General features: G+C 44.6%; 1 protein-coding gene across 1 annotated transcript in view; it reads left to right on the top strand.

Moving 5' to 3' along the window:
* Window positions 1-19,768, top strand: part of LOC138064683 (dynein axonemal intermediate chain 1-like) — a 150,322-nt gene that overhangs the window by 80,705 nt on the left and 49,849 nt on the right. The window contains exons 14-16 of the mRNA XM_068928400.1: window positions 8,118-8,207; window positions 12,343-12,430; window positions 15,291-15,370. Coding sequence (XP_068784501.1) covers window positions 8,118-8,207; window positions 12,343-12,430; window positions 15,291-15,370 — 258 coding nt within the window. The remainder of the gene's footprint in view (window positions 1-8,117; window positions 8,208-12,342; window positions 12,431-15,290; window positions 15,371-19,768) is intronic.

Genomic DNA, 19,768 nt, shown 5'->3' with positions numbered 1-19,768 from the left:
AGCAGCAGGGCCCGCTTATGGGGCCGGGCTGATGAGCCTAATAAGCAGCAAACAAAGAATAGCTGGCAATGTGCTTAATGCAGGGCATTTGGGGACTTTGTTATATAGGCATTACTTTGTGTCAGCAGTGAGGAGGGACAGGCTATTTGCTCCAATGAAACTGAAAGTCAGCAGACTTGGGATTGGCTGACTGTCCTAGGGCACTTTCACCACAGTGGATCCTTTGGGCAAACTGCAGAGGTGAGTGATAAGGGGAGGGGAATAAACCAAAAACTAACACTTTGTCATTGACGGAAGAAAGAGAATATGAAAGATTTCTTCTCTGTTGGTAATGACTTGATCCTCCCAGATGCTGTTCAGCTGAGAATAGCTGTCAGGAACGGACAAGAAACACATTTGGCGGCGATAGAGGGAAGAAATGAGACCTGCTTCTTAGCTCAAATCAAAGACTGCAGTAGGGGAGTTCAGGAGAACATTCTCTCCAGGAGCACAGGAGGAAATGGCCCAGCTCCAAAAGAAGTGACTTATAAAGCAGTTTATAGTGGATCACCCCTTCAGCACGAGCTCTCAGCATGATGCTGACGCAACCTACCACATCTGTAGACATATAAAAACAGGATATCAGCAAAATGGAGAAAGTATCCTTGTCTCTTTACACAGACGAGAGGTGGCCACTGTTCAAACAGCATGCCCAGGTTTAGTGTTTTTGCTTTAAGAAGGAGGAGTATTGCTAGATAGAGTTTGATGTCTGGCTCTCTGAGCATCCACACTGTGTTCATCTGTCAGCTGGTGTCCTGGGCCATCGTGTGACTGATGCGTCTAGGCTGCGTGCGTGAGAACTTGCACCCGCACTAAATCACAGAGCATGTTCAGCGCTCCTACCTCGAGAGAGTCCCAGAGCTCTGCCAGCACTTTGCTTTGGCCCAGGCTTGTGTGCAAAGAGCATGTGGAGCTGTGGACTTGAGAGTGGGTTTATATCTGTGCTTTGCTGCTAGGGCAAGTACAGCCAGAGACAGCTGAGGGGTCATTCTCTTGCTGTGCTTGGGTGCCTGCTCAAGGAGCAGATGTTTGCCAGCAGGAGGCCTTGATCTAGGTCTTGGGTAAAAGTCTTTGGCCACTGTGAGCGTAACAGAGAAGTGTCTAAATCTCCCTGTTTATCTCATGTGTTCTCAGGGTATGGTTGGGTAACTAGGGTTCATGCTGCAAAAGATCACCTGGTCCCTGGAGGGGCTGGGAAGCACTTGCATTCCCGTAATTCGCAGATGGGCTCCTATGAGAGACTCTGACGCAATTCAGATATGAAGCCAGATGGGCGAACACCCTGAACTGTTGTGCTAGGCAGAACGGCAAGGTATCCGAGAGCAAAGGAAAGGCAAGAAGTGCAGGGAGAGCCTGGTCCAGCTGTATCTAGAGCTCTTCAGTGAATTACAAAGGAACTCTGAAGCGTGGAAACAAGGACACACATCTAAAGCTGAGTATTAGAGAAAAGCATGAAGACATAGGAACAAAACTAGAGGAGGTGAAGGTGCAAAATGAGCTATGATTATCATGGGTCATAAAAGGGAAGAGGAAATATTGGGAAGTACATTAGAAGTTAAAGGAATAATGAGTATAGGCCCATAATTAAAGCAAGCTTTCAGTTAGTACTGAGTCATATGAAGGATAAAATATTTGATGCCATATTGTTTAATCATACCATAAACATCTGAAACTGGCTGCTAAATATAATTAATGCAAGAAGGGAATGAGAGCAAAGGCCAGAACAGTGAAAGAGCATGTTAGAGAGTATCTAGATGAGACAGATGTGCGCTCATCAGCAGGACCTGCTTAAAAATATGCTGGAGTACTTAAAGAATTAGCCAGAGCAATCTTAGACTATTGACAAGCGTCTTAAGGAATTTTGGGGCTACATCCATCCTGAATTGTAAACATAAGCTGGTTTTTTTGTGCAAGCCCGTATGCAGCATCAAGACTGATTGAGTGCAAGTCTCTACCCAGATGCAGGGCTGGGGATTGCTCTGCAGCATGGATGCAAGGAAACATCACTCTGCTGCTTCCAGTGGATGAAAATACTTGTAACGTGGGTGGACTGGAATAGGGATGCATGTCAAGTCTGCTTTCATCAATCCCAAAACACTTTTCAGCGATGTCAGGGAGCCAATACCTGGCAAAAGAGGTTCCTGCAGGTACTTTCCTTGAAGGAGCTCTCCTTTCACGCAGGAGAGACCATGGCATGGAATGGGTACAGGGCCCAGAAACCAGCATGTGAACAATTCAGCCAGGCTAGAGGCATCCTAAACCAGCCATGGGTTCTCAAAGTGTGGATGATGGAGCATGCAGTGCAGCAGGCTACACTCAGGCTTGTAGTACAAGCATAGACATGGAAAGGAGGAAAGGTCCCAAAGGACCAGAAAAGTGGAAAAATATATTGGGGGAAAAATGGTACAAATGGACCCAGGGTATTACTGACCAGCCAGACCAATTTTGATGACTAGAAAAACACTGGAACAAATGGCAAAGCCATCTGTAAATGTCTAGATGACAAGGTGATTCAGAGAATCCAAGATGGATTTGTCCAGAATACACTGTCAAGCCAGTATAATTTCTTTTTTTTCTTTTGTTTCAGAGAAATGGGCATCATGAGGAAGGGGGAGGCGGTCAAGGTTATCGTCTCTATCCATCTTGCCTTGACTAAAGGTTTTGATCCAGGCTCACACAGTGACATTCTTATAAGCAAAGCGGAGAAATATAGATTAGATAAAATCACCATAAAAAGGCTCCTCAGGTGGCTCAGGCAGTGTGGTCAAAGAACAGTTATCCAGGGCTTGCTGTCAGACTGTGAAGATGCTTCAAGTGAGACCCTCCCGTTGGCAGTCCAGGGTCTTCTTTTAATCAATACTTTCATTAACAACTCCAATTATAGAATAAGGAAGCCCCCTTGGGAGGACAAGGCACTTTGTGGGAGAAGATTATGTTCAAAATGATCTTGATAAATTGGAGGAAAGGTCCAAAATCAATGTGGTGAAATTCAGTAAAGACAAGAGCAAATACTGCATTTAGAAATAGGAAATTAAATGCATGGATACAAAACAGGGAAAGACTGGCTAGGCAGCAGGGTGCTAGAACAGGTATCATAGCAGATCACGGCTAATGGTCAGCAATGCAGTATTGTTGCAGAGAGACACATGCTGTTCTGCTGTGCTATCAGGAATCTAAGATACGGGAGGCTGCAGCTCCTGTCTGCTTATGCCTAGGGGAGGCCAAGTAGAGCATGTTTCCAGCTGCAGAGAAGGGCTGAAGGAGAGGGACAGGAATGATCAAGGCTTAAAGAGCAGGACCTGGAAGGAACACTGAAGTAATAGGTTTTGTCTGGTTGAGCGAAAAGAGAAAGGAACAGTGACACTATAACATTTTTTGTCCCTTTAAAAACTGTTTTAAGAAGAGAATAAACAGTCTCTGTGTCCACAGGAGAGATGGCAAGGAGTAATTGGCTTGATTTGCAGGAAAGGAGATTTCACATATACAGGGAAATATATATGTTATATTATTATATAACAACAATAATATAATAAAGGCCAAGCACTGACACTCATCACATAGGAGGTGGCTGTCATTGGAGGCTTGTGAGAGCAGGCTAGATAAATTGTCAGCGGTGGAAAAGGTGCATCTAAGCCTGCCTCAGAGCAGAATAGAAGTCCTCTCCGGTCCCTTCTGAACCCCACAGATTACTTTGCTTAGGACTGCACTGATTACCAGGTTGGCACTGGAAGGAATTTGTCTCCAGGTTACATTATCAGGGACCTTCTTCACCATGGAGCTTGTCACCTGCTGGCGTCTTCTGAGCATGTCCTACCTAAACAGTTCCTGTAAGGGGGACCTGAGGATTCAGTAATGCTTTAGTCTATCCTCTTCCCTACCTGTGGCAGACTTTAAGCGTTGAAAGACCAAAACTCCTTTGACTTAGGACAGGAATCAGTGGAGCCCTGGTACTCCAACTCCAGCAAAGGGCTCCATGAAAGATAATTAATAGGAACGGAAGGAATTGCTCAGCAGTTATTGTGCATCTGTTGTGTGTTGCTTCCCACAGTCAGGCTTTGACAAGCCAAGAGCCAGCCGGAGGGATCTGTGTTTGCAATAGGAGGTGTCACCTTACGAGAAAGCAGTCAAGTCAGCTTCATTGGCAGAGATCATTTTGGCCAATTGTATTTTACCAATGTGAGTGATTAACAGCCACCACGCCATGAAAGCTGATCTAATGTTATTTCTTTTACAAAAGTGACATCAGAAACATGGGAATTTTCAAATCAGATTGGATAAATGGTCTAATCGCCTGCCTTGGACAGGAGCCATTACCCAGCTGCTACAGACAAAGATGATAGTATTCTCTTGCTAAGAATTAATGGATTATTGCCCTGCTAACCCTCTGTACATAGCAGTGAACATGCAGCTTTCTACCTTTTTTTTATGAACAAATACGGTTTTATATAGTCTTACTTCAAAAGACCAGGCTTCACAAAATAAAAATTAAAAAGTGCTAGGCCCTTCTCATGGGTGCCTCATAGCAACGAGTTTCACAGGCTAATTTTGCATTGCAGAAACAGTCAGGTTAAAGATCATATTCAAAAAAGAACAATTTTCCTTGATTTTATTACAGATCCCATAATGATCAGTCGCAGCAAATGACTTACAGCATTATGTTTACTTGTCTCCATTCCACTGTTTACACACACTCTTCTTTCTCATGTGGTTCTTTACTTTCAGCATATCATAATTGAATTTTTGCTTTAGATGATTGTATCATGCAGTCAAAATCCTGGGATCATTATCACAAGCTTCGGAAAAGAATTAACTTCTTCCTACCACACACACAATTGCCTAGTGCTCTCGTCAAATGTCCCACCCCACACAGCACAGGTATTGCTAATGACCGGAGGTTGTGCCATGTTCACAGGCCTCTGGGAGCAGAGAAAAGGCCAGTTCTGAGCAGATACCCAATTTGACTGCAGTATTGTGAAGGTTAATTACTCTAATAAGCGTTCATGGAATTCAAAGATCAGGAGAAAAAAAATCACAAACACTATTTAGGTGTCAGAGGTGATGAAGGCAAACTGAAAGAATAAAGTGCCAATTTCTGTTTTCTGAAATTCAAGCTAATGGCACTGAGGGTGCTGACCATCATCTCAGACTAGATCTTGCTGCCCTTGAGGAACTGTGGTCAGACCCTACCATATGTACCTAACTTAGCCACAGTTGACTGATTTGAATCTAGGAGCAGGGGTACACCGAGCAAATGAGCCCAGTTGGCTGTTTGGGGCTGTCAGCCCCAGCTGTTTGTGCAATGGATGAGGAGAAGTGGTTGTAACACCTAACTGAGCACTGATGGTAAAAGACTGGAATAGATCGCCATCTGGGAGAGGGTCTTCGGAGAGTGCAAACCGTGGGGAAAGGGTCCACTTGGGGAATGCTGGAAGGAAATTGGCTTGGAAAAAAGGGCATGAGCTCACAGCAGCACTTGCTTCGTTGGTCACCTCCAAACTAACTTGCTACAACATGTTGTGTTAGCATAGACCTGAGGACTCTGGGGCAATGTTCACACAATGGGATCAAGGACAGATTCCAGCAGCTGGGCCTTCATCCACATGTTTTCTGTCGGTATGAGGGGCTGTCACGTGGCTCTAGCTCGGGTGCAAAATGTCTACGTTGTGCTTAGCAAAAGCAGAGCCAGTGAAATCAGCTTCAGCTGCCCCTGCCCAGCTTGAACACATTTCACTAATGAGAGCCTGGATGTATGCTTTGATAGGGAGCAAGCTGGGACTCTCCCTTCAGAGAGAGCCTGGATCAGCTCTGATCCTAGCGTATACATTGTGTAAGCAGTGTGGATGGTGGCTGTAGGTTTAAGGACAGGCTCAGACCCATACTGACCACAGCACAGACGTGTGTGACCTGCAATTGTCTTTCATGTGTAGCTCAGGGTATTCCTGGGTTCGGTCTGCACATTTCGGATACTGGCGGTCCCCTTTTCCTTTGGCGTGGTCCTGGCCCAGCAGACGATATTTGAGGCACTTGTGCTAACTGTTCCCAGGCTTAGATAGCAAAACCCTTGCATTGTCTTTTCACAGAAGATAACTGCCTTGGGAATTTGCTTCCGCTACCTCAAGCCAAGTCAGTTTGCCTTAGAGGCAGTTTGGGAGGTATGACTGTTTTTCCCAAACACTTGGGAAAGTAGATTGAAGAGGAGGAACATGAATTAAGGGAGAGATATGTTGGACATACGAATAAAAAGATCTTACTGTTAAGACAGGTTTAGAGTGGCATTTGAAAAAACTTCAAATCTGAAACAACATCTTTTTGTACGTGTCCCACATGAGACACCTGGGGCCTGTGTTTGTAACCGTTTCTCCTAAACACCACATTTCTCATTTTGAATTAAAAATCCTCACTGCGCTGACCCCGTCATCTGACGGATCCAGTGATGACCATCATTGTTAGTGGTGACTCGTGATCCCAGGAACACATTTGTGGAATAGATGCCAGCACGTTTGATGCATTATGGCGTGATTCCAGCCTTGAAAATCACAGTTCCCTATATGCACCATTGAACCTGTTCTTGCATCATTAGCCGTTTTATTCTGGGCTGTGTTATAATATACCACTCCTCTAATGCAAGATAGCAGAAGGAACCACCAAGAACCTTATTATTTCTCTGGTGGAAGGATGTTCAAAGCAATCTGCTTCTTGAGACTCTTCAATTGTAACTCATGGCTGTGTTACTGGCATTTCGATTTATTCTCAGATGGCTTCCCATAATGTTTTGTTTTTCTTTCCTGAAAACAGTGTGTTCTAGATAGGAAACCCGTTCACTAGAGGATTAATTACTCTTTGGTGAGGCTCTTGCTGAATTTTCCTGCTCCACAGAACTTCATAGTATAAACAATTTTCTAAAATAGAATAAACACTATTTTTCCCAAGGAAGTAATATCAGGATACCCAATCTGTATAATTAAAGTATTGTGAATGCTGCTTATTTTCTGGAAATAGGTATCAGATAAATAACTGGTCATAGATGAACCATTTGGTAAGCACTAGGATAATCATGTCTGTTTATCATGGATGATGTTTAGGAAAATGTATCTCCTGCAATGCTTAGACGGGAACAAATATACCTTTGAAAACCTCAGCAGAGTCTGCGGAAGTGCTTTTCCCCATCCTGAACTGACAGATGCCAACAGGAGTGTATGTTGACAGGCCCAGTGACAAGTCATCCTTTTCCCTTCAGTTTGATTGAATTCCCAGATCTGAAAATCAAGCATTCTTAATGCTTTTGGTCTACCTGAAATGTCTTTTCTAAACTATAAGCCATTTATCAGAGTTCTAATCTTTCCTGCTGAGCTGTCACAGTCAAAAGACAAATCTCCTTACCAGGCAGACAGATGCTCTGAAGCTGTAGGGAGGATTTCAGCTTTAATGGGGATGTTCTGATCCCCCTTAAACAGGATGGTCCTACAGACCTCTGTCATGCACTGCCTGCAGGGGCTTGAAAGGGACAGAAAGCTAATTTGAAGTGGGCTGGCTGAAGGGTAAGCATGTGGCACTGCGCTTGGAGTAATTAGCCAAATGGAACAGAGTAAGTTTGCAGAGGGTAATCACGTACTCATGTGAATGTCCTGCTCTGGGAACCCTTGCATGGCACTACCGCTGTTGTTTGGAGCTGGCTTAGGAATCTCTGAGACAGTGCTGTGCTGTAGCGTCTAGCGCTGTGCACCTCAGATGCCTCAAAAGACCTGTCCTTGATAGCAGTGCTCCTGTCAGTGCTGTGGGAGATGGTGCTGGGTTAGGTACAGAGTCCTCAAGGGTGGGACTCCGCCCTCTCTCCAGCATCCCTGCAATAAAGGCACAGTCCCATACTTGAATGATGGGAGTCGTGGGGGCACTTGCGAAGCTGCCTGTGGAGAGCAGGGAGTGTATGTGGATGCTATGAGAAGCCCAGCATCAGGCGTCTTGCGTGGAAACTACATCCGCTTTAGGAAGGATATGAGAGGACACAGCTGAGTGCCCAGGACTCTGCTCTGCTAATGCTGAGCGCTCTGTGCTGACTGGGACTGTTTGCTTGTTTTAAGGTCAAGTGGCAGAAGGATGACATGGACAATAATTTGAACTTCTTCTCTGTCTCCTCGGATGGGCGGATTGTGTCATGGACTTTAGTTAAGGTAAGCAGTAGGTGGCAATTTCCTTTCCCAGCCAAATTAATACCAAATGCTTCTACAGTTCAAAGATGCACTAAATTTATTATTATTTATAATGGGTCAGGTTTGAAAAGAAGTGGCAGCAATAGATTGCAGGTGAAGTCACAGCTTGCTGCTGCTGGCCTCCAGCCATGGGCTGGGGCTCCATGTTAAGCTTTGAAATAAGCAGAACCAGCTGCAGCCTGCAGAACAGAGATCCATGGGCCTGGAGATGAGAGATCATTTTCCTGCTTTGCAGCTGCAGGAATTCAAGATTGGTCCTTGCATTGAATCCCTCCTTGTCCTCCTCCTTGTCACCCAGAGATAGGGCAGAACGATCTGCTTTCTTCCTCATCTTCAAGACTCCCACTCCAAAAAGGCTCCCTTACATATTTCAATTCAGAATGGGAGCGAGAAGGTGCAACCTCCTCCCCAGCTCCAGTACGATGTCTTCATACTCTGTCTTTGATCAGTTTTTCTTTTGGAGCACATGCGTTGATAGAGACTTAACATTAATGTCCCTAGATGACCCTTAGATTTATGTCTCTGAATCTCACTCTGTTTTTTTCTACTGGCTAGTTGATTTTACACTTGAAGATTTCAAAATCTTTACTTCACAAATAATTGAATTACCCTAAAATACATGGAGTTCAAAACGGCCATGCAATTATTCCCCAGCAAGCAAAGAAAGTTCTTTACAGGCTTGGGTGCTTGTTTTTTCAACCATTTATATCAAGCCACTCAAAGCTTGTCTGTTCTGAGCATTTTAGGCCTTGTCACCATGGGCAGGGATTCAGGCCTAGCCCTGTGTATATTTAGTCCCGTGGTTACATTAGGAGAGGGAGCTCCTTCCGGTGAACATAGTAGGAGAATGCATGGATTATTAATTGCTTTGCAAACTCCTTCAGGTTCATATATGCAACTTTATATACAAAAATCGCTCTTGTAAATCTGTCCCAAATCCCTCCCGCACATGTTCTATACTGACTTAACCATCCCTGGTGTGAATTTTGAGATCTGCTTAGCACATTGTTATTTCTACTCATTCCTTGCACTTCTGTTATAAGCTTGGCTGCAGCTTGACCATGAGGAAAGCTCTATTTTATTAGAATTTTAATTTTTTTAAGAAGAAGTTAGCAGAGCTGTTATGTATTTAGCAGGTAAGGTTTGAAAACAGCACATTTTTATATGTTGTCAGGTTTCTTTTCTTGAGCTGAGATTGACAAGGAAAGCAAGAGATAGAGCCAAGGGAGCATTTAGTTACCTGTGGTTTTGTACCCGACAAGAGGAAAAGACAACCAGCTTGAACTCCAGATAGTTTTACAAAAGAACAATCTCTGAGTTTTATTTTGAATAAAATTAAAGAAACTCCAGATCTTCTGTTTGGAAATCCATAGTGCAAATATAGAATAAATGAAGGAGAGCTTCATTAATCTTTTTGAAAGGACTATCCAGAATTAAAGCTTCTTCAAAGACTGTTAACACTTCCAGCACTGCGAGCACAGAGCAAATAAATTCATTCATACTTCCAGTTGGAAATTTGGCAAGCCCCACTCAAAATTGGCATAGAAGAGTTGTCAAACGTTAGCTAGGAACAGCCATTCGGCCCTGACTGTGGTGACTGTCTCTGTTAGGAACTGACACGATCACTCTGGACAAACTTCACAAAACATTAGTGCATGAGCTGTGTATGCTAAGGCTGTAGTCCTGGCCTGTTTCTGGGATGACCTATCATGAAGGTCTAAAACTGCAAAGAAGGATGCAGGACTTCTGCAGCTGGGTGACTCTCTTCTCCCACACATTGCGTATCAAAAAGGAGAGTTGTCAGAACGACATCAAGAAATCAATTGGTCGGGATGCGGGCTAGTAGTGCTTCTCAGGCGGCTCGCCAGCACTCCCAGGTTTGATTACTAGTCATAGCTCACCCTTCCTACATGACCTAGAGCTAAATTACTGAACAGCTCTGGGTTCCTCCATTACTGGAGAATAATAGTGACTAAAGAGAAATAGGCAGCTGCAAGGCCTAATTCACTAATGCTTACAAAGTGCTTCACAATTCTTAGGCAGAGGCAACATGTTGTTGTTCAGTGTTCCTGGAAGGCCAGACTGCCAACAGGCTGTTTACCCAGAGGAATATGTGAATGGCTCAGGCGATAAACAGCCCCAGGAGCAGATGCATTTTCCAGATTGCAGTACTGGATACGAAATAAAAGCAGCACAATATGCATGATCCTTTGTGAGGTGAGAGGCTACAGAACCTGTCCACAGAGGAGGCCTAGGTCAGGTGGAGGTGCTGCAAAAGGTCTTCAGAGAAAGGCCCCAGGAAGGCGCGTGCTTAGAGTGGCAGGCTCACATGGTTTGCGTTTCTACCCGAACAGGCATTGCCTGTGTTAGCAAATCTCTATGCAGAGCACATGTCTGACCAGTACAGGCTCTACTAGACACACTGTCTGTATCAACATGATCAGCTGCGGGCAGCTCCAAAGTCACTCTTCAGATGGGAGTCACGCAGCCACCAGACATGACTCGGATGCAGGCAAGCGCCCTCCGGAGAGCAGGCAGACCTCGGTGCCTGAGCAGAGGCAAGTCTCTGCTCAGCATGTCCTGACTGTGCTCACAGCAGCCAAAGCAGGTCTGTTCAGTTGGGCAGTGAGCAGCACGTGGAGTATGCTCTGCTCCTGGACACGCTGGGCACTGCTCTTTCCAACTCTCACGTATACCGACTTCTATGACCCCTTTCTTACATGCCACTTCTCAATTTACCCACTGAATCTGACCTGATGGAACTCGTATGCTGCAGGAAGAGTCACTAATGGAAGGTAGGATGCTGCATGCTGCAGGAGTCTGGCCTACTCCTCGCTGCTGTCACAGATATAAGTTACTCCCGCAGAATTTCCCATCAGTCAGCAAGGGCACATGGATATGTGGCAGTGCAAATAAGGGAGAAGGAGGTAAATTGTTTTGCAGATTTTGAACTTTCTTGAACCATCTATGAATTTGCCCCCTGCAAAATGTAGTAAAACTATATTACAGAGCATTGTCTTTTCTGAACTGCAGTACTGAGCAGATGTTCACAAGGTCTTTTCCCACCTTCCCTAACAGAAAATTCCCTGGGATTGACTTTCCCAAGCAGAATCTCCTTATCCACCTGAGTCCTGCTCTGGGCTCCAGCCAAAGCCTGGTTCACTGAGCTAAAAAGTTATGTTTTATTCTCACAGTACTCCAGTGGGAAATCTGCAGATTCATGAAAACATCCACTCCTTAGCCCACTGCTCACTAATTTAATCTTTAATTCTTTGTTCTTTTTATCAGCCCTAGGGTATTCTTATATTCACAACCAACTCCATTCTGCAGAGGTATTCTAATTCCCAAAGCTAGTCTAAGAGTGGATCTTTGCCCTCTCATTGTTTCTTCGTACTCACCCACATTGTGTCTATTTTCATCTGTCTTTTTTCTCCCGTCCAGACTGTAAACTCTTTGGGATACAGCGTTTTTGTTCTGTGTTTGTATAGCACCCAGCACAGCGGTGTCCTGGCCTGTGGTGAGAGCTCTTTAGAGCTCTGATGATAGCAGCAATATGGGGCATGGGAGCTGCTTGCTAAATGTGGTTATTATTTGAATCCCAGGGCCTGGGAGTCTATGAGTATTGGGACCTTCTGCTACTCTGGTAATAGTAGGAAGGTGGTAAGAAGCAGGGACCAGCAAAGTGGTAAGTTACTATCCCTTAGCAGAGAAAGAGTATGGTCTTAGTTAGCCCCATGATGATATGCAATGCCCATCTTACAGCATGTGGGGTTACTTACCACCATGATTTAGGCTAACAGTGTCAACTCACACTTGAAATGTTAATCCAAAAACCCAGAGCTGTCTGGGTCAGCTCCGTGTGCCTGCATGGTGTGCTGCAGTGGCCCTCAGTACCACTGTGTCAAAGCATCAGGTTCCTGGAGGCTTTATGTAAAATAGCGCATTACCAGCCTGCCAACTGCGAGCATGAAAAATTAAACAACTTATGGACAGCTTTTTAAAATTCCTCCATAAAATTTGCCATTTTGAAGTACTGAATGTCTCTGTATTGTTGCTGTAAAGCCTGTTATTCATGTGGCATCTCCTCTGCCTGCAGAATGAGCTGGTTCATACAGATGTCATCAAGCTGTCAGTAGAGGGAACAACGATGCAGGGACCAGAGGGACTACAGCTGCAAACGCTTGGTAGGAGCCCAAGTCCTCGCCATGCCAATTAATTACTGACACAAAGTCTCTAATCAGTCATTTGGGGGAATTAAATTGGGAGCGGGGTGGTGAGTTACAAAGGAGCTAAAGAAAGGTTACTCCTCCTCTCTTTGATCATGAAGTAGGGCAAAATCTGTCTGGAGCAGTGGCCACTAATTGAGGTCAAGGTTTGCTGCTTAAATCTTATCTCTGCTTGCAGAAAAAGATGAACATTCACTCCAAAAATGGCTGGTTTTGCTGTGAAATCCTAGTATAGGCAAAACATAGGGTTTTACCTGTATTTGTCAAAACTAGATCAACTTTTTTCCTCCTATCAGACATTGATCAGGACTGGCCAAATCAAGATGAAAAGCTACCTCTGCTCTTTCCTGGGTACTCTTGCTTGTCCGGCCTGTGGTGGGATACCCCTCATCTGGGTTTGGCTCTTTAAGAGTTCAGCATCTGTTCTGAACCCGTTGGCTGGACTCCCTTTATAGAAAGTTGAGACAGTGTAGTACTTCCAGGCTGAATCCCCTCATCCTGACCCTCCTGTGTCTGAGATAAGATGGGATGAGTTAGCTCTGGAGGCCCTAGACTACATAAGGAGCCTTGAGAAATCCCTTATGTCCAGTAGAAAGCGCCTGCTTTTGGCAGTGAAGCTATGGCCTGGGTTTGCAGAAGGCACTTGCTCTGCGTTTAAGGATCACCCTCTTTCTAGGCTAATAATTAATGGACAATGTATATTTGTGAGAAGCCTTTGCTCTGCCGCACAGTTTGGAAGAGACCAGCTGAAGCAGTGCACTGTAGAACTTCCAGGGAATTTGGGATTATTTGTTAATGTTACTGGGAAATGGATTTTCAAAGACTTGCCTTGAATATTTAACAATCTATTTAAATGTTAAAAATGCAGATAGTATTACAGGGTTGAAACAACCTTAACAATTCCTTTGAGGTTTACCTTTTTTTTTTTTAACATTTAAGACATAAGTTTTTAGCTGCCTTTGCAGGAAGTTCTCTGGTTCTGAGCCTTATCTACTTGTCCCTGTTCCTCCTCTGATGACTACTGTGGGTGTCCTTGCTGGTCAGCAGCCCCAGATGGTCCTCAGACATCCCATCTTCCATCTTCTGCTCAAGGACCCTCCTGAACTTTTCTTTCACCATCATGCCTGCTTCTGGACAGTGTTTTGTTTTTCCTCTGTGCCCAGTACCTTCTCTCTTACTGATTAATGCCTGCTTACCAGCTAATATCTGCATGCACACTGCCACTGGAGCTGTAAGTGTGTGGCCCCACCTCTTCACTGCATTTGTCCTTGGCTGGCAGAGTGTGCTGAAGGCGCTGACCTCTCCTCACTTCACTACTGAGCTAGCAGGTTCCTGAGGGCTCTCGTTACTTAGCGCCCGTCAAGGAATGTCTCTTTCAATTCTGCCTTCTGCTTTCTGCAGCTTTTCTTTTAAAATGTAAATGAGATTACAAGTTGGCTTTTTTGGATGATGTTGCATCTGCCTTGGGAGCAGAACCCAAAGGATCTCCCAGAATCACATTCTATTGTGACTGATGCCTGTATAAAACACAGGTCACAATGTTGCTCGATTCAGGGCTTTTGAAGTCAGGAGGAGGCTTCAGTGCCTGGTGAAAGATTTGTTCCTGAATCATACCCTTTGCTATTGGTTTTACTGAAATGAGCTTGCTAAATGGCTTCTGAGCTAGGGGTGAAAAGGACACAAGGAGGCATCACATGACATTTCTTCTCTGAACCCTTTTAGGCATAGGAAGCCATTTGTATTTTTGTGAAAAACAAGCAAACAAAAAAGATCTGTTCTTTGCTAATATTCTATTAGAAGGCAAGCCTAGTCCTGATGACTCTTACATTTGTACCAGGCATTTTAAATTCTTACCAGAATGAATCCCAGTTTTGGGCCAGTCCATGAGAAAACGCTGTTAACATTCACTGCTTCCACTGTTGCACTGGAGAACGCTGTTGTTCTGGAACTCCGCAAAGGTGTAAAGAGCAGAGGGAGTCCTGGAGACCTTAAGGACTTTTGGAATCAAGGACAGATACTAAAACCTGGTGGGAGGTTTGGTGTGACCATGGATGAGAATGGGAATAATAACAATGACTGAGGGCAGAGTGCAACACTGGTTTGTTTTTTGTACCTAGCATCATTCTTGAAGTTATATAGGAGAGAGAAGGCTGGGTTTGAACCAGAACATGAGGTGTCTCTGGGACGATGAGAGATATTTTCGAAAAGAAGTTTTGCTTCTAAACAGCTCTCTTATCCGCACGGGTGCCTGAGGCTGACCCCAGAGAGAAAGATACAGCCTCCCTTGGGTACCATTGCCTAAAGAAGCTACCTGGCAGGCACTTCTAATCACAGATCTGTGTCAGTTCTTCATGGAGCTCCGTGTTATCTTTTGTATAGTCTGAACTCTCAGAGGCAGCCTCAGGGTAGTCATTGCTTTAGAAAGCAAGTTACGTCTTGTGGGTGTTGTTATATAGGCTTCAGATATATAGGCTTCACCGACTGATCTTTGTCACCAGCTGGAGATGCAGCACAGGCTAACGGGTATGGCATGGGGCAGGCACTCAGAGAGCTCCGTTCTGCTCCTGACCTGCTGTGCAACTTTCTCCAAGCCAGCTCACCCATCTTCCAGTTCTCTTTTTCCCTTTGTCTGTGTTGTCTTGGGGACAGGGGCAGCTTGGGAAGCATTTCAGAAGTGGTGGCTCTAGTTTATTCTGGGGGCTTCTGGCTAATAAATCACTTCTGAAAACCTTGGCAGCGTGTGTGTGCCATAGGCAGTGAATGTGTGCTGGACTGATGAACCAAAGCTCTGTCTGACAGTCCTTTTGTCTGCTAATAGGCTGTGGGACGTCGTTTGATTTTCACAAAAAGATAGACTACTTGTTTCTCGTTGGTACTGAAGAAGGGAAGATCTATAAGGTAAGAGTGGTTTCTTTGTCCCTTGCTTTACATCCCCTTGCCATTGCTCATCTTTCAGTCTCATCATCTTAACTGTTTGCTCAGACAGCAACAAAGTACGACTTCAGAGCCCAGTCCTGCCCTCAGATCCCTGTGGTGAGCCCGATACCACGTAGAGCCCCAGAGGACTGCAGGATCTGTCTGCACAGACCCAATTAAGACCTTTTGCAGAAATGTTTTTGATGCAAACTGCATCCCAGAATGCTTTGCAGATTGCAGCTGTGCAAGTGAGGTGCTAACTGATCAGAGTAGAAGTTAAAAGTCATTGATCCTCTGTCTTTTTGGCTATGGGAAAATGGCAGGAAAAACGTCCTCTCTTCTTTTTTAGACCTCTTATCCTATGAGCAGTGAGGCTAATGAAATCTTGTTTCCTGTGGATTGGTGTCCTGCAATGCTCCCCTTCCACAATTACAGCCTAGGTCCTCCTCCGAGTCCTACCTTCCCCTTGGCCTCATATCTCCAACTTTTTGCTATGTTCTCTAATCCTACCTCCCTCTGGTCAGCCCCATGCTCCCCCAGTTTCAATGCTTCCAACACCATGCTGTAGCCCTCTATTTGCTCAGAAAGTGTCAGCTACCTCCCTTCGAGCGTCCACCTGCAGCCTGACGCCATGGTTCTTGTTGTCTGCTGGGAGTGCTGCTGGGCATCCAGCTCCTGCCAGGTGGAGAGCGCAGTGGCTGAGTTTTGCTTGTTCTTCTCTGGGTAAGGGCACTGCCTGTGGGTGTTTGTGCTCTTCAGGGCCACCCTTTTTTATGAAATTCATAAGATCTTAATATAGCCAAGGCCCCTGCGCAGCCAGCTTTGGCTGAAATTGCCAGTAAGGTCCAAAGTTGCTTGGGAGGAGAGTCAAGTCAAGCAGGTCACAGCCATTGTGGTTTCTTAAGAAACCAAGCTAAAAGTAGGAAATTTTGAGCTCTGTTGCATGTAGCCTTGCAAATAAAGCCAGTAACAGCTCGTGTTACTCACACAACTTTTGTTTGCACAGAATTCCTCTGAGCTAGCTTTTGGGCTCTGTTAATGTTGTAGCCACAGCCTTTTGGTGAGGGGAAAGGGGGCTGACTCGCAGAGCAGAACTGTCCAGCCCTCTCCAGAGGATGCTGTAAGCTCCCTCCTCATGTCTCACCTGCAAAATGGAAAAACAGAGAAAAGGAACCCAAAGGAAATCGCATTCTGAAATCAGTATCAATTATTTAGGCAAGACAAACTTAGCAGACAGTTTCTCCCTTTCAGAGGGACAACACTGACTGAAATCCCTCCTTCTGCCAGGCTGTCCCTAGGGAGGCTTTCTGAGTTGTGCTCACTTGCCTTTGACAAGACAGATTTAGAAGGGAGATGGGAGAAATGGGGATCCTGGGGTGATGGGCAACAGGGAAGGTGAGATGTTTTTTTGTTGCTGCTCTCAGGATGCAAAGCAGCTGTTTAGTCATGGACAGATGTTCTGAGTTGGCAGATCGCCCAGGGTAGTTGGTACCTTGGGTATTGTACTCAAAGTAGTTTGAGTACCGTTGTCTCTTGTTCTGGCAAGAGGCAGTAATGAACCATATGTTCAGCTTTCCCTGTGCTTAGGAAGATGATGGACGTCAGTGTCTGCCAGCGTATGTCAGTATTAGGTGGGGGCAGTCAGTAAACCTTCAGGAGAAATATTAAGGCTGATATCCAGGCTGAGTTACACAACAAAGGAAATCCTCGGTGGAGGAGGACTGAGTAGGAATAGATTTAGCAGCGTTTGTATAGACGAGGCTGTAGGTCTCACTGCCTTGGATCATTTTCAGTTAAACTATACATAGGATGGGGTTTTAGCATAAGCAGTGATCTCAGCCATGAAGCCACATAGGCATTTTTACTACTTCTTAGTTGGACAAACACAGACCAATACCTCTTAGATATCTCTTAGAGTTAATCTGCTATAGGGGATCTTGACTTTTCTTAGTGCTAAGGCTAATTTCAGGGTTGCTGGCAGGCAACAAAGCATTCCTGTGGCATTGGTGAGCCTTAGAGGAATATTGGACCATTCTCACATCGTGCAACACTTCCATGTAAAATGCAGGTGTCCCTATAAGAAGGAAGAAGCAATCCTCTACTAGACTGCATGGATTAACACAGGAAACAGGAATCTTTCGTGCTTAGCACAAGCAGGCCTCCATAGTATCTGCAAAAACAGGGGGAAGAGTGCCTGGACCTTCAGTGTACCCCAAGATCTTGTTGCAAGCAGTTTCAAAAGTTTCGAGATCGACAGGTCACTGCTGCTCCAAACATTTCTCATGGACTGCCACACATCTTCCTCATCCCTCTTTTAATTGAAAGGCTGCACTTTTTAAGTTCCAGGTTGCTTTCCTGGAACTAGCTGTGACAGTCCCGCAGCCCTTCAGGCAGCTCTCAGGTCGTATGGCTGCTCTGAGCTGGAGTGAGCTGCTCAAGTCTCTGTGCTGCACTTGCCCATTGCCACGCATGCTGAGTAAGAGGGACAGACTCCATATATGCTGTATGTATGAGCCAAGGATCAAGCATGGACTGCTCTCTGCGTGGGCCAAATTATAGATTATTTATTAAATAAATTGAAAAGTGAATTTCAGAAAGACATTTTTTTCAGAGACAGAGCGGGCCAACAAATAGCATAATAATATGTTAATTCTTTAGCTGCAGAACGATTACGCTGAATTTTTAACAACGGCTTAGTTAATGGTGTTTCTGATGCCAAGAAATCATTATCTTAATTACACACAGGCCTATCTATTGCCCTTTTACACAGAGAACAAACTGTTTCTGCATTAATATGGTCCTGTAATGCAAGGCTGCCTCTTTGCACATCTCATTTGCTGTTTAGGAACTGTTCAGCTCTGTTATAAGAAATGATGGTCCCTGACAGTCAGATTAAAACGGTGTTGTGTCTTCAACTCTTTGATCAGAATTACTTCTTAGTCAGCAGAACCTCAACAGAAAAACTGTGAGGAGATTTGGCATAAGAGATATATCTTTTTCAATCTTAGGGAGCTTACCTGAGAATGTAAAAAACTAATATAATAAAACTCAATGCAAGCCTGTATGAAAGATGAAAGATTATTTTTATTTTAAGCAAAACTGATTGCAGTCATACTCATTCCCTCATAGGTTTCGCTCATTCATTCTCTCACACCAGGCACTAAGACATTTGTATCTGTGGTCCAGCCAGGATTTCTTGTGGTTATACAGAAGATGAAGGATGGCAGTTGTTGAGTCCTTATCACATCTCTTGGCTTTTCCTTAATTGATGATGACAAGCTGGGTTCTGGACATGCTCCGCCTTCCGGTAACCCTTTAGGAACCGAGAGCTATTGTCATCTTTTGCTTCAGTATCTTTTTTCACCCCATATGAATCTTAGGCAACGGTGTTTTCCTTATCTGGATATTTTATGGCTTGAGTTCTGTTCCTCATCTTCTCACTATCTTGTCTTTGTGCCTTCAGTTTGCTCTCTGTCTTGTTATCTGGTCACTTGAGTTACTACATTTGCCATCAGTTAACATTATAATTAAGACAGGATCGTTCTTTTGCCATTTCCCGCTGTTTCTCCCGATGCATTCACCCACACCTCTGTCCATTCATAAGCCATTGTACAAGCCTTAGTACTTCAGTTACAAATCTCTGCAAGAAGGCACTAAGTGAAAACCAAGGCAACACCTTGGGTCAGCAGCAACACCAGACACGTCTGTGTCAGTGGTTTCTAACGAGCCTTCAGCTGTGTATCCTGACCTTCCTGCGAGTGCCAGCATTGTGCACTACTCTTTCTGCTGCCTGTTACAAACCTCCTTTGAAAAAGGTTATTTATTAGGTTTGTGTGTTACCTAGCATCACAATATTTCTGTTAGCGAACTGATGAAGCCCTCCACGTTATGAGGACACTAATAACCATCCATTCACTGTGGAGACAGAGGAGTTTTGTGTGAGGCTAATGTTATTTTGTATAAACTGAAGTGCTATTAATGAAGATGATGAGTAGGTTTTGTGGTTTGGGAATTTTTTTTTCCTCTCAGTATTCCTCTCTCATGTTTTGTAATCCTGTCACCAGTTATCTTGTTACTGATTTCTTGTACTGCTGTAGTAGACACATTCCTGCTTTACTGTCTCATCAAAAGAATAGTGTTTACTATTCACACACATCTACCACCGTTCAAATAGGAGAAAAACACTCTCAGCAAATCTGAGCAGTGCTCTAGAAGATCAGACAAGCTGCACAAATGCCTGGTCCTTGAGTCTACTCCTCCTCTCGAAAGCTGTCCTGGAAGTTAGGGATCACATTTTCCAGGTGGTTTGTTTTCATCCCGACGTGTCTAATAACGGCAGTTTTTAAAGAGACCGGTAGTGGAAGACTGCTAGCGGTTCTA

Source organism: Struthio camelus, chromosome Z (genome assembly GCF_040807025.1).
Source record: "Struthio camelus isolate bStrCam1 chromosome Z, bStrCam1.hap1, whole genome shotgun sequence".
Classification (NCBI taxonomy): Eukaryota; Metazoa; Chordata; class Aves; order Struthioniformes; family Struthionidae; genus Struthio; species Struthio camelus.
Note: the sequence above shows the minus strand (reverse complement) of the source record. Positions and strands in the feature narration are given on the sequence as shown.